This window comes from Gadus macrocephalus, chromosome 12 (assembly GCF_031168955.1).
Source record: "Gadus macrocephalus chromosome 12, ASM3116895v1".
Lineage (NCBI taxonomy): Eukaryota > Metazoa > Chordata > Actinopteri > Gadiformes > Gadidae > Gadus > Gadus macrocephalus.
Genome location: NC_082393.1, coordinates 6,858,569 through 6,881,597, shown reverse-complemented (window position 1 = coordinate 6,881,597; position 23,029 = coordinate 6,858,569). Strand labels below are relative to the sequence as shown.

Below are 23,029 nucleotides of genomic sequence, written 5' to 3'. Positions count from 1 at the left end.
TTGTAGTACCGAGCAAGCTTTTTTTCTAATTGTCTGTGGGCCTTTAATCTAGCATCCAACCTCAATATTACAGCAGCACTCTAACTGGATTGCTGCTAAATCACCACAGCTGTCACAGCCCCCTAGTGCCCGAGGAGGGAACAGCAGGGGCCCTGATGGGCAGGGGGATTGGGCAGGAGGGAGGCAGGGCCGGCTGTTGGGACGATGGGAGGGGAGGAGGATGATGATGATGATGATGCTGGAGGGAGGGATGGAGGGAAATCCTAGGGAAATATGCTGATCTTCTTAACTCCGATTGCAGATTGCCATGGACGTACGGCTGGTGCTTTGCTTGGTCCCAAAGTGCTTTAAACGTGGAGGTTAAAGGGACATCTCACGCCAAATTCCTGTTGTTTTCCCGCCCCTGCCGCCGTCGCCGCCGTGCTCCGTCCCCTCCCCCCAAACGCCCCACCCTCACCTTGTCGCCACACCCGATCGGGGGCCCCGGGTTCCTGGCTTCCGTGGTTTGGGGAACGGATGCGCTTCATGGGTTGGTGATATCCCGACCGGAGTGTGAACATGGCGGTGGCTCTGGACGCGGTGTGGCTGCGCGTGAAGAACGTGTGCAAGCAGAACGGGCTCCTCATACTGTCCGTGCTCGCCGTTGTCATCGGCTGCCTGCTGGGTTTCTTCCTGCGGACGCGACGGCTCACCGAGCAGGTGGGTCACGCACACTCACACCGCCACGTCACGTTTAGGAGACGCTTCCAACACAAATGAGGACGTAGTGAGGGCTGATATGTTGTGAGCAGATAGGGGTTAGGCATTGAATACAGAGCAAGTTCATCGAGGAGCAGGTAGGTGTAAGACAGTGCAGAGACAGGTCATTAAGGAGCAGGGGCTAGATAGTTCAGAGACAGGTCGTTAACGAGCAGCTAGGGGTTAGATAGTGAAGACAGAGAGGTCATTATGGAGCAGGTCAGGGTTAGACAGTTAACACAGACAGTTCATGACGCAGCAGGTAGTGGTTAGACGATGAATACTGGGACAGGTCATTAAGGGGTGGGGGTAAGGTGCCTTGCTCACGGATGCCCACAGGTGGCTATAGTGAGGATCCACTGGGATCCTTTTGGCTGGCTCATTCCACTTGACTGTAGTAGGTCGGGGCTTAACACTGTGGTGAGTCGGAGAGCTTCACTTAAAGAGTTAACGCTACCAGATGTTAGCTTGGGCGGCCTCATTTGGAACCGCACCACTAACCATGGGAGTGTAAATGGAGGCCCAGCTTCCAATTTGTTCCAATTTGGAGAAGGCAAATCCCGGATCAATGACGTCAATAGTCGAAGGTTTTTTGTGTGATTTGTATGCATAGCGGGCAAGTCCCCATGACGTGACATTCTTAACATTAATTTGACTGCAAATGCAAGGGCTTTCATCAAAAGGCCATAGGCTCAATCACCATTGTGTTACTCCATTCGATTTATATTTTGATATAATGTCTATTGCTCACATTACAGAACCACTGCAAATGTAAATTCTTACTGGATAACTTAGTCTAAATTACTCAAACTGATGACTTAAGAGTCTTTAAAACTGGTCCTGTATTGAGCAGGACTGCTTTGGCTATTGCAGCAGTCAAACAGGCTGCAATGTCACCCCTTGGGGCCATTGCAACCCATCAGTGTACGTCCTCTAAAAGTGCTTGTTTTTGCCACTGGTTTAGATTGTAAGTAGTTATTAAATACTCTGTGAATACCTAGTGCTATTATAAGTGGATCCCCTGTTGTCATTACAATCCCGTTCCTCCGTCACCCAAATCTTTGAGATAACACTAAGCTACGCTTTATATAGTCCAACACAACAAAATCTGGCAGGCACACGTCTCTCCAACTCACGTTTCAACCATTCCCTTCCTGCAACAGCTACTCTTGCAATATTTCAGAGCAAGATTCTTCCTTAAGTGAGACATGCGAAAGGTAAAGAGCAACTTTTTATTTTTCTGTAGGGATCCTTTCAATAATGTCTTCAGAATCTTATATTAACAAGCTGAGCCTGGCAGATTTTCATTTGGTTCATGTAGCCTTTTCCTTTACACTATTTACTCTACTACATGCTGTCCTCTGGTTGGAGCAGAGTGGTATTGGTGATGCGTTTCACCCAAAACAACTAATCATCCTTAAATTGTTTATTTTACGTAAACCAGAGTGGTCCCTGGTGCACTATGCCCTCACAGGTGTAAACCTGTGGTACTGTAGAGCTTTTAACTTTATTAATCAATGTTTCGGGAGCGGTTGAACGTACTGTAGAGACGATACACCTGGACATAGACTTACATATAGAATTCTATGCTAATTGGATCATTGCAAGTTGTTCTATAGTGTGCGCACGTGTGTGTTTGTTTATGTGTGTGTGTGTGTGTGTGTGTGTGTGTGTGTGTGTGTGTGTGTGTGTGTGTGTGTGTGTGTGTGTGTGTGTGTGTGTGTGTGTGTGTGTGTGTGTGTTTGGGTGTGCGTGTGTGTGTGTTTGGGTGTGCGTGTGTGTGTGTGTGTGTGTGTGTGTGTGTGTTTTTGTTCACTTTGGGTGTGTGAGTTGGTGTGTGTGTGTGTGTGTGAGTGCATGTGTGCTAATGTTAATCCTACTGTCTATAGGATGTAGTACATTAAATTCATTGCTTCCAGAGCTGCCAGGTGGTCGAGGTGCTTAGCGTTTGTTGTCTATTAGTAAGATGGTGGAGGTGAACCCCCTTTTCTTTCCGTTTCACCTTTTCCCTAAGTCTAATCACTTTCTCCTCCTAGGAACTAAAAATAACTTCTTTCCGAGGGCCTTTCAGTATAGTCTCTCAAAGGAGGATTAAGGTTCAATCTAACAAAAGCTTTTTGTAATTGTACCGAATATGTGAGTGGCGGTCGCGGGTGTTTGCGTTAGTGTGTGTGTGTGTGTCGATGTGTATGTGTGTGTGTGTGTTAAAACAGATTGGTCAAAATATGACCAACATATCTTCTATATATATATATATATATATATATGGATGGATATATGGCTATATAAATGGCTATGTATATATATATAGATATATATATACTGTAATAAAACCATATCATATCTTAAATCTATGATTATGGATTTTATCAATTAACTAAAGTCAACAATATCATTGTTAAAGCTACATTGTGCTTCCTTCAAACAACAGTATAACTGTGTAATGCTGATGGTTTCACACAAATGATAAATTAGACTGTTTAATAAAAGGATGAAAAGAAACACAAAACCTTGAAGCACATACTCCATGTATGTATGGATGTAAATGTCAATGTTAATGTAAGCACAGACTAATTCTACTAAAGCGCACAGCCTGTTACCTGTATACTCTAATGTTATTGAATAAAATATTGATGACAAATCACTTACCTGGTACACTCTGATTCAAAGAAGTATATTTCTCAGAGGCAGGAGAGAGAGAGAGAGAGAGAGAGAGAGAGAGAGAGAGAGAGAGAGAGAGAGAGAGAGAGAGAGAGAGAGAGAGAGAGAGAGAGAGAGAGCATTCAAAGGTCACACTGACCCCCCCTCCCTATCCCAATCTGATAGTTCCCCGCTCGAACACACAACACACACACACACACACACACACACACACACACACACACACACACACACACACACACACACACACACACACACACACAAACACTGACTCACACACTGACTCACATACAGCACCTATGCATGACAACTTAAAGAGAGAGAGAGATAGAGACAGATGAATAAGCAGGGTATGGCAGTGTGTATCATGTTGTTTTTTTACCTTCACCCATCTGGATGGGGGAGAGAGATAGAAAGAGGGAAACAGGTGAGAGGTAGAAAAGAGGAAAGATTTCAAGGAATGAGAGAACATCAAAACATAATGTTGAGAATCTGTCGAGAGCCAAAGATAATGCAGACATAAAGCTGTGTGTGCATATTTTCAAGGAAACAGATTCTTGTTTTTGTTTCTGCATGACAGGCACAAAATAGATTCTTCCAGAGCTTTAAGATAAATGCAGTTGTGTTAATGCAAGGCAATTATTAAGCTGTCATTTTCATCTTTCATCAGCGAACTACAAATTCTCAGAATGGTTAATGGATTGCATTTATGTAATGCTTTTCAAAAAGTGGCCATAAAATGCTATACAATTATTTCCTAGCATTCACCCAGAAATACAGACGCACGCACGCACGCACGCACGCACGCACGCACGCACGCACGCACGCACGCACGCACGCACGCACGCACGCACGCACGCACGCACGCACGCACGCACGCACGCACGCACACACGCACGCACGTACGCATGCCAGTGTCAGTCATTTAATGCAACAGCCAGCTGGTCGGGAGCAGTTAGTGTTAGTTGTGTTGCTCAGGGACACCTCAACGCTCAGCTAGGAGGGGCCGGGGATTGAACTAGCAACCTTCTGGTTGCAAGTCACCCCGCTCAACCCACTCTATCCCCTGAGCTGCTTTCGTCGTCATCCCAACACCTCAGGTCAATCTGATTAATTTAAATCTCTTTAACATATTTGTTCTTTAACATATTGATGTCGTTTAGCAACTTTAGGAATATGCCATAAAATATCCCTCTGGTAGTCACACTTGAAGGAAGTGAAATCTAGGTTTTTATCTCTTTTCCTTTGGGGGGGGTTCTTCTAATGTAAAAGAGCAACTTCTTGTCGCTGTTTCTGCACTATGGTGATCTTTCATTGATACACCTTTATATACATGGCAATTCTGAGAGTCAATCAATCAATCAATGCTTAATACTTAAAACTAAAAACAGCATTGGTTGTACAACTGTATTACTACTGTTATTTGATTATATATTCTGATCATAAAAGTAAGGTTTCAAAGACTCATACAAGACCTATACAGACCAACTTCTACAGCCATAGACAAACTAATACAACATTAAAGGGGCAGTTTATCGGGGTTTAAACAAGGTAATATGTTTTATATGATATCCAACATACATATTCAATGGCATTATGTCTCTGTTACTAAAATAAGTCTGTCATTTAGAGAGAACCGCTGTCAAATCCTATGTCTATGCTAGTCTCCACTATCCAGTTCAAAAGCGATCTATTCTGCTCTGAACTCAAACCTCGTTCTTTTCGTGACATTGAAGTTCCAACCAAGGCACTTTGACGTCATGACAACGGCACGCGGGCGGTGAGGTGTGTGTGAGTGTGTGGAGACCTGTCATGGCATTGAGTGATATTGATGGACGCTTCCGAGAGAAGGTTAAGCTCCTCAGACACTTATAGTATAATAAACGGTATAACACGGTGTGTGCCACATTTAGTAGACGTCTACAACTTTGCTCATTATTACGCTCACAACCATGGTACTAGTTTAACCATCATTCATTTCAACCCAAAACACATGAATTATAAGGTACCTCCAGAAATATAAATATAACTATAACCACTGTTGTAGCACCTCTGGGTTCCCTTGTGACCCAGGGTTCTACGTAATAGCTCCAGGACCCTGGGGAATCGGGGTTCTACGAAATACCTCCAGGACCCTGGGGAATCAGGGTTCTATGAAATACCTCCAGGACCCTGGGGAACCAGGGTTCTACGTAATACCTCCAGGACCCTGGGGAATCAGGGTTCTACGAAATACCTCCAGGACCCTGGGGAACCAGGGTTCTACGTAATACCTCCAGGACCCTGGGGAACCGGGGTTCTACGTAATACCTCCATGACCCTGGGGAACCAGGGTTCTACGTAATACCTCCAGGACCCTGGGGAACCAGGGTTCTACGTAATACCTCCAGGACCCTGCATCTGCCTCAGTCTGACTGAGGCAGCTGACTGTCGACGTGTCCTTTGACAACAGATTACTGCCAATGCTATGGTCATAGACACTCACACACTCACACATACACACACACACACAGCGCACACACAACATGCAAGCGCACACATACACAACACACACACACAACACGCAATCGTACACACAAACACACACACACACACACACACATACATGCCAAGGGCACACTCATATTACGCGTATGGGTAATGTCAAAATGAATTCCCACACCCACACATGCATATACACACACATGCAAGAACCTACATGCAGGCACATACATGAGCATGATCATATACATTTGCATGTTCACCTACATTTGCATGTTCACATACAAAAGGCAAACACAAACACACACGTGCAATGACACACATGCCCATGTATCCAAGATGAGCACAGTGCATAGAAACGTCCTCTGAAGTGCTGATCCTGCTCTTATGAAGCACTCTAATCTCTGGCTGCTTAATGCTGCACCCAAAAGCTCTTGAGCTTCCATTACGCTCTCTCCCTCTCCATCCCACTATGCTCTCCTTGCCCGGCCGTCCCCCCAGTCCGCCCCGGCCAGTCACTCCCAGCCTGTGTGTGTTTCTGAATAAGCCTTTTTTTATTTGTTTTGGTTGGGCACTGTGTGTGGTTGGTAAGAAGAATTATCTATTACTGCATGTGCTTGTCAAAAAATAAAATAATAATGTTTTAATTATATCTTATGTTGAAGATTAGACACATATACCTGGCGCTCTATTTTGTGATGTATTTTATAAAAATATGATATATACATATATAGGCCTACATATACTGTTATAAATACATCTTGATATTGGGGTATTACAGCAGCTTTTTGTGCAGAATTCTCTGTCTCTCAAATTCATGCCATGTTTCAAACTGCATAATACATGGCATAAAAGATGACAGACATTCCAGTGTTGGGCTGTGTCAATGTACTCACGCAACACAACGGTAACAACAGGTCATTGGATGAATAGCCAAGCCAAGGCCTTTCTGCTGCGGTAACATAAACGCCCACACCTTTTACCACCGCCAGTAAGATAAACGTGGTACTTTATGCACTGGGACGAAAACTTGTTGCGTTGTCGTCATTTGACATTATCAACGACTCTGCATGAAGACATCATGTATGAATTGTTTTTTTTAATAAGAAGCATGCATGCATCTTACTACTATAATAGCAGGCATGTCAACAGTTACTCAAGTTAGTTATGTGCGCGTGTGCCAAGGAGCCTGCAGCTCACACACACACACACACACACACGCGCAAACGCATACATACACCGCAGGCACGCACATACACATCGTATACACACACCCCACGAACATACACGGAAATGTACACGCAAGCGCACACACCGCACGTAAAGACAAAGGCAGCGAGACATACACGGAAGCGCACACACAGGCGCGCACACATACACACGCACACACAAGCACGCACACTCACTGCACGTCTAGTGTTGGATTTAATGATTATTTTCCTTGATTCAGTTCGCGTCAGTCAGTTCGCCAATCGTTCAGAATCTTTTGTTCGTTTGTTCGTTCAGTCGAGTTCCGATGGCGGTGAATCGAATCATGGAATGCACGGTTCTCAGCTTTGTCAGTCAGACTCAGCTCCTCCCTCGTTCTCATTCACAAACGGTCGTGGAAGTCGGTCATCTATCAACATTACAACTTTAACCAAACATAGCGGGACGGGGGTGTAGTTGATTATTGTATGTTTAACATCTCAGCAAGATAATCTACTTTATTTAGCAATGATGGTGGGGGTGTCGGGTGGAGAACGAACCATGAAAGAACGAGCCAGATTGACGAGATATTAAAATATTTGATTAATCTGGCATGACACAGAAAGTACAAAGAAAGCATGCATTTACCATTTCACTGACATTGAATCGTATTATCGTACACTCGCTCCCTAAGCCTTTTGTCCCTTCACCACTCACAGTCAGTGAATGAACAGCGAGTCAGCGACTAGTGGGTCCTGGAGGAGTCGAGTCTGAGAACGAATGAGACGAACGAGAGAGAAGAATCCGTTTGGTTAGTTCTTGTTAAAGATTCGTTAATTCGAACTGATTCGGTCACGATGACCCATCACTATGCACGTCAAGACAAAGGCAGCGAAACGCTCGCCGAGGTAAGACGTTATGTTTTTAAACATAACGGCTCCGCTCTGCCATCGACACACACGCGCAGGCAAGAACACACACGCACGCGCACACACCGCAGCGACACTCGCCCAGGTAAGACGTTATGTTTTTAAACATAACGGCTCCGCCATCGACACGCGCGCCCAGGTAAGAGCACACTCACACCGCAGCGACACACTCGCCCAGGTAAGACGTTATGTTTCTAAACATAACAGCTCCGCCGTCGTCAAACTCTCCCAGGTAAGACGTTCTGTCTATAGACTGTAGAAATTGCGATAAAAGAAGGGAAGAGGCAATTTCTCACCTCGACAAGCAATGGCAGGTCGTTCATTTTGTCATATAAAAACTGTTTAATTCAGACATCACGCCGACCGGCATATCAACACACAAGTGCCGTGATCTTAAAGAGACAGTGTCCCTATAACACAACGAAAACATGTCGATAACACAGTATGGTGAATTATGTCTATAGAGTCCACCACAAGAATACACTTTGGTGCTCAAACTTTACCCACCTCCTTGAGCCTCTCGAAATGTCTTGCGATGTTGTTATCCCCCCTTCCCCCCTGTGGACTGTTTGAGTTGTTTTATTTTTCTTATGTTTTCTTAGTGTGCTCTGCGTGATTGTAGGCTTCTGCTGCCTGCCTTGGCCAGGACACTGGAAGAGATGTTTAATCTCAATGATGATTATTATTTTCAACTAACCAATAGTAGTTGCCTTGCATTTTAAAATCTCAATGAGCTTTTCAGCCCTGAATAACAGTAAAAGCTATTTAATAATTGATTTGCATGCATAGTATACTACACTTTCCATTGAACAATTACCCCTGTTACCATAAATGGACTCATTTTATAATGTAATCAAATGCTCACACACTAGCTGCTTTCAGACACCTGTGTAAGTGTTGTTATTCTCCTGATGGGCCGTATGTGTGAACAACATATCCTGACATTTGTACCCTGAAAATCTCCTGAATAATACTACCCCTGCAGTAGTATTTTCTCCAAAGGAAATGTAAATACCTTACATGTAAATTAGGAGTAGAAAGTCAGTATTTCTCACACCACTTCAGTGGGCTCGTTGATGACGCTTCTGCATGTCATTGAGTGATAAATGATAATCAGCCTGTTGCCTTTTGTTCGCTGAATGGTTAAAAAACATTAAAATGTTGGCACTACATTTAAGAGTCATGAATGTTATACGTTGTAACATTATAGGCAAAATGTTATTATATTATGCTCTCAGAAATTTGTTACATCATCGACTGGGGTTCCCACATTATTGCTATGGGTTTAATTACAACTAGAGGTTGTGTTTTCGCAACACACGCGCAAAAACTCTAGTTTCTCTAAAAGCATTTCCATAATAGTACATCTTATCACATCACAGGAAGCTAGAAAGGGAAATATGTTGTATGTTGGTATGACGTTGGTAGCGGTGTGTGTTATTTTGTTGGCTACAGTAGGTAGGGCAGCAATCTGTGTTACGGCGTGAGGGTGTGTTATGGTGGTAGAGATGTGTGTTATTTTGTTGGCTACAGGAGATAGAGCAGACAATGTGTTATGTTGGTAGAGATGTGTGGTATTTTGTCGGCTACTGTAGATAAATAAGATAATGTGATATGTTTGTAGTGATGTGTGTTATTTTGTTGGCTACAGTTGACAGAGCAGTGATGACTTATGATGGCAGAGATGTGTGTTATTCTGTTGGCTACAGTAGATAGAGCAGAGAGGTCTTATGATGGTAGAGATGTGTGTTATTCTGTTGGCTACAGTAGATAGAGCAGTGATGACTTATGATGGTAGAGATGTGTGTTATTCTGTTGGCTACAGTGGTTAGAGAAGAGAGGTCTTATGGAGGTAGAGACGCACGCTATTGAGCTTTGTGTGGAGCTGCTCAGTGTATCTAGGCAACCAGGCAGTTGAGAGCCTCAAGGTGTCAAGGAGGTTTTCAGGAATCCATTAGGAAATAAGTCCTTCCACATTACTCATCCTTCCTTTCTCCCGTCCAAAACAGGAAGTGATGTACTTCCAGTTCCCCGGTGAGCTACTGATGAGGATGTTGAAGATGTTGATTCTACCGCTGGTCGTCTCCAGGTAAACTTGAGGAAATATCATGTCACAGGGGTTTCATATACGACGTATGTTATATGTTGAGAAGTGTTCGTTTTAATAAGTTGATAATAGGTTATGGTTTGGGTTACTGTTATGGGTGTTGGGGTTAGGGGTTTAGGGTTCAAAGGCAAGGGATATGGGTTGGGGGTTTAGAGTCATTGGATTAAGGTTAAGAGGTTTAGGGACAATAGGTTTGGGTAAGGGGTTAAGGGTTAATAGGCCAGTGTGAAGGGTTAGGGTGCTAGGGTTATTTGGATTAGGGTAAAGGAGTTTAGGGTTAATAGGCCTGAGTTAAGGGTTAGATGGATTTGGGTTATTGGGTTGCTGGTTAAGGGTTAAAGTTTGTGGGTTATTAGGCCAGTGTTAAGGGTTAGGGGATTAGGGTTATTCGGATTACGGAAGAGTTTGGGACAAGCTGACCTTTTTTTGGATTCTAAATGGAGTTTGCTGTGCCTCTCCACTACAATCACATTAAAGGCACTATATATATAGACCGTCGTTAGTTTCATTGAATACAATTCCATTCACCCCCACTTGCAAACCTCCATCATCACATACAGCTACATTCACCTCAAACTGCAAACCTCCATCACCTAATACACCTACGTTCACCTCAAACTGCAAACCTCAATCATCAAATACATTCACACTAAACTGCAAAACTCCATCCCCAAATGCAGCTACATTCACCTCAAACTGCTAACCTCCTTCACCTCATGCAGCTACATGCACCTTCTGGGTGCCCTTACATTGCGCAACACAAAATGTAAAATGTGATTTTAAAAGGTATATTTCTCTGTCCCCCAGTCTGATGTCGGGTTTGGCTGCACTGGACGCCAAGTGCTCAAGCCGGCTGGGTCTCATCACCGTGTCTTACTACCTGTGGACCACCTTCGTGGCCGTCGTGGTTGGCATCGTCATGGTTTCCATCATCCACCCTGGGGGCGCCGCCCAGAAGGAGGACTCAGAGGAGGGCAGCAAGCCCATCATGAGCTCTGCCGACGCCTTGCTCGACCTCATCCGGTCAGAGAAACTCAGGGTCCCTCTCCCCAATCTCTCTCTTCCTCATCGATCTATCTACCCTTCCATCCATGCGCCCATCCTGGGGGGATGTAGTTTGAATAGGCCGAACTCTCTCTTGCGGGAGGTCCTTGTTATGGGCTGTCAGGTCATTTGTTCCATTATGTATTAACACTTACTTCACTCTCACTTATGCTTCACTAATGTTGACCTCTCTCTCTCTCTCTCTCTCTCTCTCTGTCTCTCTGTCTCTCTGTCTCTCTGTCTCTCTCTCTCTCTGTCTCTCTCTCTCTCTCTCTCTCTCTCTCTCTCTCTCTCTCTCTCTCTCTCTCTCTCTCTCTCTCTCTCTCTCTCTCTCTCTCTCTCTCTCTCTCTCTCTCTATCTTGATCCCTATCTCTCCCTCCATTTCCTTCTATCTCTGTCTCTCTTTTATTTCTCTCTCATTCTGTCCTCACCTGCTCTCTCTCTCTCACCATGATATATTATTGACAGCTTTAATGTACGTCTGTAATCGTATTTAATCATACACAATTATCATGGGGGTTTTCCCTCCGCTGTTTACCAGTAAATGACAGCCGGTGATTGAGAAGAGCTGATTAAATACAGTAATCATTATGTAGATAGTGAGTGGGTGATCAGGGGTCCAGTGGACAGAAGGTCTCAGTTCTCGGTTGGTTTCAGGCCATGCTGTCACACACATTGTTCTCTGTAAACATCTTTGATCAAGATGCTTGTTTTCCTGGAATGGCATGTCTCTCGTAAACAACGTAATTGAAAGCTTGTACGAGCTTATCATACTCAAGGCTATCCGGGCGTCAGCTTGCTGCTTGCAATTAGCTCCTATTAGAGATGGAAATAGATACTTAATTTTGCTCAAAGGGGAATTAGCCATCAAAATACATTGCTTTTAGCACAATCATGAGACATATCATGAGTGAGTGTACACAAAGTACTACAAATCCAACTCTGCCCTCAATCAGGACATATTCATGGTCCAAGAATCCTCACATATATACGTGCCTGATATTCTCTGGCTCATTTTTTAGCACAGCACAATTAACCTTCATCTTTCTCTTATTGTGCTCTACAGCAACATGTTTCCCTCCAACTTGGTCCAGGCCACGTTTCAACAGGTGAGGGACCCGTCACACATTGAACTTTGGAAACATAAAGACAACCATAACATGTATTACTATCGATTATTCAGCATGCGCCTGTCCCGTTAGGGTTAGTGTACGCCCAAAACTCCAACGGCTCCAGCTCCAAACGGAAAAATAACACTTTGGTTCTAAGTTGAAGCATTAACAATCGAACAAATCGTCCCACTTTATGTTTGAACAACCCATGTTGTTTGCATGTTTGTTTCCCCGTCAACAACAGTATCGAACGAGTACTGAGATCACTATGAAACCGAAGCCCACCGTGAGCCAGAGCCTATCAGAGTCTAGCACGCGGCGGGCCCTCATCTACGGTATCCAGGACGACAACGGAACCGACATCCAGAACTTCGCACTGGACCTGACCCCGCCCCCGGACGTGCTGGTGCGCACCCGGCCAGGGAACAGCGATGGCATGAACGTCCTCGGGATAGTCATCTTCTCATCCACCATGGGTGAGATAACCACCGCCATAACCTCCTTGTTCAACCATGGGTAATGTCCTTCATCCTTTGTCCATGACGATAATGTCCTAATCCACAATGACGATGATGTAGTCCATGACGATGAAGTCCTTCTTACATTATGATGATGACATTTTCCATGACTACTACGTCCTTCTAACACCGTGGCGATGATGTTGTCCAACGATAACATCCTTCTAACACCATGACGATGACGTTGTCCCTGACAACAACGTCCTTCTAACACCATAGCGATGATGTTGTCCATGACGACAACGTCTTTCATCCACCATGACGATGACGTTGTCCATGACGATAATGTCCTTCCAACACCAAGATGATAACATCCTTCTAACACCATGACAATGATATCCTTCTGACACCATGACGATAATACCCTTCTAAAACCATGCCGATAACATCCTTCTAACCCCATGACGATAACGTCCTTCCAGTGGTGGACAGTAAGGAAGTACAAGTTACTATACTTAAGTAACTTTTTAGCGTATCTGTACTTTACTTGAGTATCATTATTTTGTGAGACTGTACTTTTACTCAACTACATTTCGTGTGTGCATGAGTCTCTGTCTGTGTGCAGCATGCGTGACCATAGACAATAAAATGACAGATTCAAATGAGTGCACGTGCACCGCAAGTGTACCAATCAGAACACATGATTGGTGCAGTTTGGGCGGGTTTCTCCCAACTTTGCTTCTGTCCTCGTATGTCTGTTTAGCCTTCGAGTTTCGCTGTCATGTTAGACGTTTAAAGCCAACACACAATAATGGAAGAAGCACCAGATATTGAAATTGAGCCCCCATGGCCATATTTAAGCAAACTATTTGAAGTAGTGGAAAGGAAGAACGACTCATTCATTTTTAAGTGCCTTCTCTGTCTGCTTAAGAAGCATACAATTTCCTCTTTCAAGAATTCGCCTACCAATATAAAGTAACAGAGGTAATGATAATTTGAAATGATATCAGTACCAGAAAACCCCACCAAAACCAGAGTGGTGTTGGTGTGGTTTCTTTTAACCTTAAATTTGTGTATAAAGGATTTAGCAAGACATTGGAATTACATTACACCAAATTACTTTTCCTTTAATACTTACATTTAAAGCCAAGTACTTTTATACTATTGCTCAAGTCAAAGTTTAAAGGAGTACTTCCACTTTTACTGGAGTAATATTTTACACTAGGTATCTCAACTTTTACTCAAGTACGTCGTCTGAGTACTTCGTCCACCACTACGTCCTTCTAGCACCATTACAAGACGTCCTTCCGCCATATCTAAATCGTGTCATTCCCATGTGTTGTGGTGCCTAGATTATGATGCTTATGATAGATTTCTAATTGGAAGTATTACTTTTCAAGCCAATTAGCAACAATTTACGGTACAACAAGTTTAATGTCGTTAAGGGGAAGGCAGGGGACATGGCATCTTGCCAAAGGTTGTGGACATTGCAGGGATGGAATGGAACCCAGGCCCCTTTAGTTGACAGACAAACACCCTGACCTACACTGCACACGACACTATCCTGACCCCCCCCCTTGTGTGTGTATGTGTGTGTGTGTGTGTTTGCACAGGTATCATGCTCGGGCGGATGGGCCCCAACGGCACTGCTCTGGTTAACTTCTGCCAGAGCCTGAACGAGGCTGTCCTGAAAATTGTCGCCATCGTCATCTGGTAAAGCAACAAGCATCTCTCTTCTACAGTATAATGAAGTATTTATCAAGACTTTGCTTGATTGCTTTTGGAAAAGGGCTAGCACCAAGTCATCAACAAGCTATCTCAAACTCTGTCTACTGGTTAGATGACATCACAAGTGGGCATGTCGGATAAATAGATCCCCTCTCTGATGGACTGTGGTTGATCAATCAACTACAATCATTGGGACCCTTTGAAGAGTGACCAAATACAATTATTTAATCTTAGAACAGCACCACCTCATTGGTTTTCCTTCTGATCGTGGCTGAAATCGTTCGGGTTAACCTTTAACTTGCCATACAGACAAGGGGAAGTAACAGCTATGACAGACTTATTCCACTCATATGTCGTGTGCCGGGTTTGCTTTCGTCACTGACAAGTGACACTGCCGGTTGATTACTCATTAAACAATTCCACCTCCTGCTAAACAGGTACTTCCCGTTTGGCATCGTGTTCCTGGTGGCGGGCAAGATCCTGGAGATGAGCGATCCATCAGCAATGGGGAAGAAGCTGGGCTTCTACGCAATTACAGTGGTGTTTGGTCTGGTCCTGCACGGCCTCTTCATCCTGCCAGCCATGTACTTCTTCATCACCAAGAAGAGCCCCATTGTCTACATCCGAGGAATCCTGCAGGCGCTGCTGATCGCCCTCGCCACCTCCTCCAGGTCATTCACATTCATATCCACAACCAAATCCACATTCACACCAACATTCACATTCAGGTTGACATTCACACCCAAATTCAAATTCACTTTAACATTCGCAATTACATCTGTATTCACTTTCTCATTCACATTCACATTCAAATTCACGTTCCAATTCACATTCACATTTAGGGCTGTATTTTAACGGTGAGAAGTGATAAGTGAGAAGCGCGAAACGCAAGTAGCTTTGTGGGAGGATCTCTGATGCTGTTGCTATTATACCGGCCGATAAATAACTTGCGCCCGACGCAAATCTAAAATGGGTTGGTCTGAATACCCGTATGTGTGTTTTGGGCGTAATATGCATTAAACCAATGAGAGTGTCATCTCCCATCCCCTTTAAGAGCCATGAGTACATTTTAACCTGACAAGTTGATATTTTGACAGCGCGTTTGCACTCTCCGCTGAGACAGATGTATGACCACATGAATTTCAAACTTCAAATGGCTCACTTTACGGCCAAATAATATGGCCTAATTCACACATGGAATAGCGTTTTCTTCTACAACTTCAGAAACACTGAGAGGTTATGTAAAGGTCGGCAAAGAGAACTTAACACATTTATGATATGCGGTCCTGTGGCTGCAACTGTGGGTCTATTTAATGATATGTGACAATACATTATCAAACATCGTTTGTTACCAGTATTGTATACATTATCGTTATCGACTTGTGTTCATAATATGCATGTGTCCCCCCGTTAATATACATTGCCATGGACTGTATTATGCGTTACGTGCTTAGTTTGCGTGTGTTTAAACAGATGGGTGCAAACACCCGCATTCATTCATTCTTTTAAACACTCACTCTTTACACTCACTCTGTGTCAAGAAAATATTTGTTTGCTGTACAGTGTTTGCAGATGCACTGATTTAAAAGTAGAACTTATTACCGCTGTATCAGCTGTTCTTTCCTAAATAATTTAACCAACGTTATCATTTACCCTAAAACGAGATCTTGTTTGTTATATAACAAGTTTATTATTCTTATTATTCTTATTTGAAAGCATGACATAGCCTACAACAGTGTGCATTCATGCAGCCCCTATTGAAATTTATTTTTTCCACAATCCACATGCTATTTCTCTACAGTTTCACACATATGAACAATCCTTGACATCATAATATTTCAATTAGGCTAATTGTTTGCATGTTTGTGCTGTGTATAGCCTACGTGTGTGTAAGCTTATGTTACAGTTCCGAACTGCCTAGTCACGTCAAAAATAGCAACAACAACTGTGCTATTCGCTAGGGCATTTAGACGAGGTCTGCGCCTGAACAAGTGTAGTGGCGCGAGTTTGCTGCAGGGGAAATTCAGCTTTGCGCCTGGTGCAAACTAGCAACGATACATGCGTCAGTGTAGAAAGTAAATTGTGCTGAGTGCAAGTTAGGGCCCTTAGTACTTTGGTCTTTTAGTAATTTAGGCATTTTCAGAAGCATACAGTCAAAAGTAGAGCGCAGAGTCGATTTTGGAATCAAACATACAGATTAGTCAATATGTTTTTTTATTTATTTTATTGTATTTGAAAACTACGATTTACCCTGATATACTGACTTCCTTTTGGATACTTGACATATTTACTCTACTGGGAGAATGGTGAGAATCCAATGGAATATGATCAATGCCTGCTCCTATAAACACATGAGTGTTATTATAAACTACTGGTGTCTATCCCCAGCTCCGCCACGCTGCCTATCACCTTCAAGTGCCTGTTGGAGAACAACCACATCGACCGGCGCATCATCCGCTTCGTGTTGCCCGTGGGCGCCACCATTAACATGGACGGCACCGCGCTGTATGAGGCCGTGGCGGCCATCTTCATCGCCCAGGTCAACAACTACGAACTAGACTTTGGTCAGATCATCACCATCAGGTCGGTCATGAGTAGATTACCCATCCCTAGCCGTGGTTGGTGGGCTCTGCGTGGGTAGGGGTGGGCGGGCGGATGTGATGCCCGTCCCATCTGAGCTCAAAGCCTATTAACAGACTAAAGATATGATGAGGATTTATGGTGGCTTTTTTTTTTGCCTCTGAACTATGTCGCAGATTGAGATTTTTCAACAGATGAAATGATATAAATTGTGAACCACACCCCCCTCCCTCCCCATCCACCAACACCCCTGAGAATGGTCCCAGAGCTCAGGGGAAGGACATTCATCTGCTGCATGTATTGGGTTATGACCTTCAGTGCTCCACAACAGACCAAACAGGGGGCTGACAGTCCATTAATCTCTCTATTGAAAGTGCTCTGTGACCTCAATAAAACAACAACAACATGTCTTTCAGTCACGCCATCAGCAGACCGCCTTGCTGCTCCCACACACTACCCACGCTGGGCGGGGTTTATGTGCACACATAGATTTATAATACATATTACAGCTATAGCTCAACTGACTGGCTGACTGATTGACTGAGTGACTGATGGGCTGGGTAAGAAGACAGACAGTGTGTGCGCATCTGCATCCATAGTTATGCTGTGTTTGCGTCGAATGTAATGTGTGTTTGTGTTCAGGTTGAGGTCTGTTTGTGCAAATGGTTACAGTGTATTTGTTTCCATTGTTACAATGTGTTTGCGGCCATGTTGAAGATGGGTTTGTACCGATGGTTGTGCTCATCTTGAGGTGTATTTTTGGTTCTGGTTACATGTGTTCGTGTCCGTGGTTACGGTGTGTTTGCGTCGATACTTACAGAAGTTTGTCTGTGTCCATGGTTCAGGCAAGGCAAGGCAAGGCAACCTTATTAATGTAGCACTCTTCATACACGAGGCAGATTCAAAGTACTTCACATAGAAAGATCGTCATACAATAAAATAAAATAATAGAATAATAATATTATTATAATAAAAGAATAAAAAGAAAACAAAGGCAAAGCACAAAAAACTGCATGGTAGAAAATGCTATGTATTAAGATTCAGCAGAAATCTAAAGCAAACATAAAAGTCTTCAGTCTTGTTTTAAAAGTGGTAAGAGTTGGGGCAATTCTTAAATCATCCTTTATTTCAGCTATTTGTTGCATAGTACCTAAATCCTGCTTTTCCATGTTTCGTGTTTACTCTCGGGATAATTAATAGATTGGTCTCAGAATCTCTTAGTGATCTAGAGGCTTATGTAGTAGAAGCATGTCAGTTATATTCTCTGGCCCTAAACCATGTTGGGATACATACGGGAGCAGCATGATTTTAAAATCAATTATCTGACATACAGGGTGCAAATGTAACAATTTAAGGATTAGTTGAATATGTTCATATTTTTGGTCTTTGTTAGAACTTTGTTCTGAACAACCTGTGGTTGCCTTAGAGGTTTCTTTGGTAGACCTTTGAGGAGATCATTGCAGTAATCAACCTTACTAGTGATGAAGGCATGTACACGTTTTTGTATGTCTTGGGTGCACTCTCAGTCTTTCTTAGTTTTTACGGTGATAAAAGGCCAGATTTTGTAACTGATTTGAGGTTGCTGTTGAAATAAAAATCTGAATCCATGATAACCACTAGATTTCTGGCTTTGAGTGAGGTTTTCAGGCACAGAGAGTGAAGGTGTTGGTTTACTTCAGTGTTTCCCCTATATGCATTCAGTAGCGGCACACCGCCGATGCTGGATTGAAAAAAATATATATTTTTGAAAAAAATTGTGCAGAAAAATAAGTTCAAGGCACATTTGCACAATTATCTGGTCTCAGCTGATACCTTGACTCTGTGGTTTGTTATGTCATATTTGGAAGCTCAATATGTACATTTTTCCCAAAACAATCTCACCAGAAGTAACCTTTTAAAGAGTTAGTTTTCAAATTGTTCTTCCGGGGGGGCATGCCCCCGGACCCCCCTCATACCAACTCGCAGCCTCACTGCTACAAAAAATCAAGGAGAAACACTGTTTACTTTAAACCTTTCTGTTTTAGCACCAAATACAATTATCTTGGTTTTGTCCTAATTCAGTTGAAGGACATTTTTGCGCATCCAGTCTTTGACTTGCTCAATGCACTGGCACACCAGATCTATGGGCTGATAGTAATTTGGTGATAGCACTACATAGATTTGCGTGTCATCAGCAGAGCAATGATGGTCAATGTTGTTATTTTGCATGATTTGCCCTAGTGGGAGCTTGTAGATGTTGAATAAAGAGGGCTCTAAGATCGAACCTTGTGGAACTCCACATTTGGTTCTGATACAAAGTCGCCAATGGAAACCAAGTAGTTCCTATTTTGTAGGTAGGACCTAAACCAATTTAAGACTCTGCCTGAAAGCCCCAACCATATTTCTAATCCCTCCAAAAGTATTGTATGGTCTACACAATGTTGAATGCAGCACTGAGGTCTAGTAGCATTAGTATTGAGATTCTGCCCGAGTCCGTCTTAAGAGGGATGTCGTTTACGACTTCAATAAGTGGTCTAGGTCGAAATCCAGATTAGAAGGTGTAATTGCAACCAGTTGATGCCAGGAAGTGATTAAGTCGCTCGAGGACAACTTTCTCAATGATTTTACCTATGATTTTACTTATGGATGGTAGATTTGATATTGGTCTGTAGTTGTTATTAATGGAGGCATTTAGGCTCCGCTTTTTTAAAAGGGGTTTAATAACTTTAGTTTTCAAGGCTTTTGGGAAATTGCCTGATTGGAGGAGCATTACTGCCAATGCTTGGCACTATGTCACTTGTCTTCTGCAGCTGTTAACTCCAAAAACATATCTTAACTAGAAATTTGTTTTTCTCAAGAATAAAACGTGGCCATCCACACGTCAATCCATCCAAACAAATTTTTCTCTATGAAGGATTTCATTCTGGTCCACCTTGGCTCATGTTTCTGCCCATCCCCCTAGCATCACGGCCACAGCAGCTAGCATCGGCGCAGCAGGCATTCCACAAGCAGGGCTGGTCACCATGGTGATAGTGCTTACCTCCGTCGGCTTGCCAACTGACGACATCACCCTCATCATTGCTGTTGATTGGGCGCTGTGAGTGTAACATTTCTATTCTCATGGTTAAAAGTTCACATTGGAATCAAACAATGTGGAATTATTAGAGTAAAGTACCTCAAAGTATTTAAAGGTAGTTCAAAATTGGTAGTACTGATGTTTTTCATCTGTTAATAGCGGATTAACAGTTATGAGTTGGTTAATAGTTCTTAATGAAATCTCTCCAGTGACCGGTTCCGTACCATGGTGAACGTCATGGGGGATGCCCTGGCCACAGGCATCATGGCACACATCTGCAGGAAGGACTTCATCAAGGAGGGGGATGGGGTGAGTCTAAAAACACCAGGTTTTCCGACAGCACACTGCTACACAGTGGGGGGGTTCCACCCAGGAACCCCATGATTGTATGACACTGTAAGCCACTAAGGCAAATTAGTACAACTATTCAGAGTTAAGGTTCTCAAAGTACAGGCAAACCTCATTCGGGAGCTGCAGGGCTGCTGGCTCCCCAGTTAACACACCTTCGATTCAGTTTCAATTAGCGGAGGACAGGTGCGTCCCATTAGTGCTTAATCAGCCGGTGACTGGGTAACCAGTAATCAGCCATCACAAATATAATGCAAGCAATAGCAGCAGCTGTCTTACCAGGAGAAGGAGTCATTGAACGCTGCTGTTGGGGTTTGGTTCTCCCTGAGTGCATTGGGAGAGAGATTGGGAGGGGGTTGGAAATGGCTTCCAACACTATCTTCTTCCGGATAAAAACATAGTCAAAGATGGCACCTGAATATGCTAAATGTAATTTAACTTTCAAGTTATAAGGAGGTTTAAAGCTGAAGTAGCATTTAATACTCTTTAATACGGATTTCAAAATTAATTGTGGATGAGCGTTTTGCAAATCATGTATCCAATTCTTCCTTCCATCCTGTCTATCTGTCCGTCCGTCTGTCTGTCTGTCTGTCTGTCTGTCTGTCTGTCTGTCTGTCTGTCTGTCTGTCTGTCTGTCTGTCTGTCTGTCTGTCTGTCCGCCTGTCTGCCTGCCTGTCTGTCTGTCTGTCTGTCTGTCTGTCTGTCTGTCTGCCTGCCTGCCTGCCTGCCTGTCTGTCTGTCTGTCTGTCTGTCTGTCTGTCTGTCTGTCTGTCTGTCTGTCTGCCTGCCTGCCTGCCTGCCTGTCTGTCTGTCTGTCTGTCTGTCTGTCTGTCTGTCTGTCTGTCTGTCTGTCTGTCTGCGTGCTGATTGGCTCCTGCAGGTACCATTGATGTGCGAAACCAAGCCCATGTTGAGCGGCCCACCGCAGGTCAACTGCCAGAACAACAACGGCAACTACCGCGCCTCTGCCCTGGGGCTCAAGTCGGAGCTGCTGCCCCCGGACGTGGCTCGGCTGGTGCAGCTGGAGGAGGGAGTTCGCCCCGCGCCGGCCCATCCCCACAGGAGGAAACCCCCCTTACCACCGAGACATGGGAAAAACAAGGACCACCAGCACTGCGCCATCGACATGAACGGCATTGAGACCAACGTATAGCGTCGGGTGCTAGGGGGGGTCCGCCGCTCAGAATGCGCAGTCACTGCTGAACACAACGCATTGTGTGCGTGGTCAAAGAGAACGCAGAGGACTCGAGGACAAGCAAGGAACCTTGAGGTCTTGATGTGAGGGCTTGGAACGTAATGTTTATTTTACTGGGTGTCAGTTACCAATGGACAAGGCATCGCAGATTTCTCAGTATTTATTTTTCAAAACGGTGAATGGAATGGATTTTTTTTTGTCCTCCGCAAGGCCAACCGACATTATATCGATATTCTATAGAGTTGAATGTTTCCAACAAAGCACTGAGCTCGGATTCCTCTTTGGATTGGCCCACCCATCGTGGGGTCCGCTGGCACCCAGAGGTCAGGTCAGAACACTCTCTCCTAGGAATTAAAAAAACGGTGTTGTGCAAAGTCCTTGAGAAATCAGATATTTAGTACATAACTAAATATCTGCATCGCTCGATTGGTTTATACTGGACAGTTTTATAAGCTTCAATCAATCGCAACTGTCATGAATTTTATATGATTTCACTGTGTACCATTGTCAATTTGAGATATGTTTTCACACCACTGAATCCGGAGCCAATAAAGTTGCATTTAATCTTGTTCAATATCGCCTTAACATGCTGGTGGTGCCAGAATGGAGATAGTATGAAGATAACAATGAGGATGATCACTATGAATATTAATATTAAATCAAAGTAGTAGATGGTTATGGTGGAGATGAAGATAATCATGATGAATATTGTAAATTGATGGAAGTAGATGGTGGTGGAGGGGATGAGGAAGATGATGATGCTGATTAAAATAACCATGATGAAGATTACAATTAATTGATAGTATTAATAGTTCAAGATGATGTTATAAGGATTTTAATGATTATGATAATGATGGTTGTAAAGATAATGATAATCAACAGGAGCAGTGTCGTATCTGAAACTGATTTAATTATTTTTAAATCATTGACGAAGCTAACTTCATTTAAGTGGTATTTTCCTTTCTTTCACTTGAACAATTTTTATTTATTTTTACTTAACTCAGTCTTGTGTTGTCCACATTTGGCCATGTTTCTACCATGTAACTCTTAACTTAGTATCTAGTGAGTCTTTAACTATCTATTGGCTTACATTCGTAACAATTACCGTATCAATATTATTATCTATTTATATTTACGGGAAATGTGTCTATATAACCCAGGTTCAACTATTACCTAATAAGTTAAAAAATAGTTAAATCAAGAATGGTTTTCTAGTAAAACATGAATAAGCCCTTATTGAAATGTAAAACCATCTAAAAAATAACCTTCGTAAAAATGTAAACACAAAAACATTGTAGTAATTGTGAATTAACTGCCAGATGGATAAATCTATAACTTGTTTGTATCAAAAACATTTTTACAGAATAAAATAGTTCAAAGTGAGTTATTTGGTGTTTATGTATA

At 43.2% G+C, this 23,029-nt stretch overlaps 1 protein-coding gene across 1 annotated transcript; it reads left to right on the top strand.

The window, feature by feature from the left end:
• The first annotated feature begins 228 nt into the window (after positions 1-228).
• Positions 229-23,008, top strand: slc1a7b (solute carrier family 1 member 7b). The gene is made up of 11 exons (XM_060066359.1): positions 229-699; positions 10,007-10,086; positions 10,912-11,127; positions 12,216-12,258; positions 12,506-12,737; positions 14,333-14,432; positions 14,885-15,118; positions 16,836-17,030; positions 19,969-20,103; positions 20,292-20,391; positions 21,311-23,008. The coding sequence occupies exons 1-11, from the start codon at positions 559-561 to the stop codon at positions 21,581-21,583; spliced, it is 1,749 nt and encodes a 582-aa protein (XP_059922342.1). The 5' UTR covers positions 229-558; the 3' UTR covers positions 21,584-23,008.
• Positions 23,009-23,029: the final 21 nt, after the last annotated feature.

Coding starts and splice junctions, on each gene's coding strand:
- slc1a7b (XM_060066359.1), top strand. CDS start 559: ATGGCGGTGGCTCTGGACGCGGTGTGGCTGCGCGTGAAGAACGTGTGC. Junction 14,433..14,884: donor ATTGTCGCCATCGTCATCTG/GTAAAGCAACAA, acceptor CCTGCTAAACAG/GTACTTCCCGTTTGGCATCG. Junction 17,031..19,968: donor GGTCAGATCATCACCATCAG/GTCGGTCATGAG, acceptor CCATCCCCCTAG/CATCACGGCCACAGCAGCTA.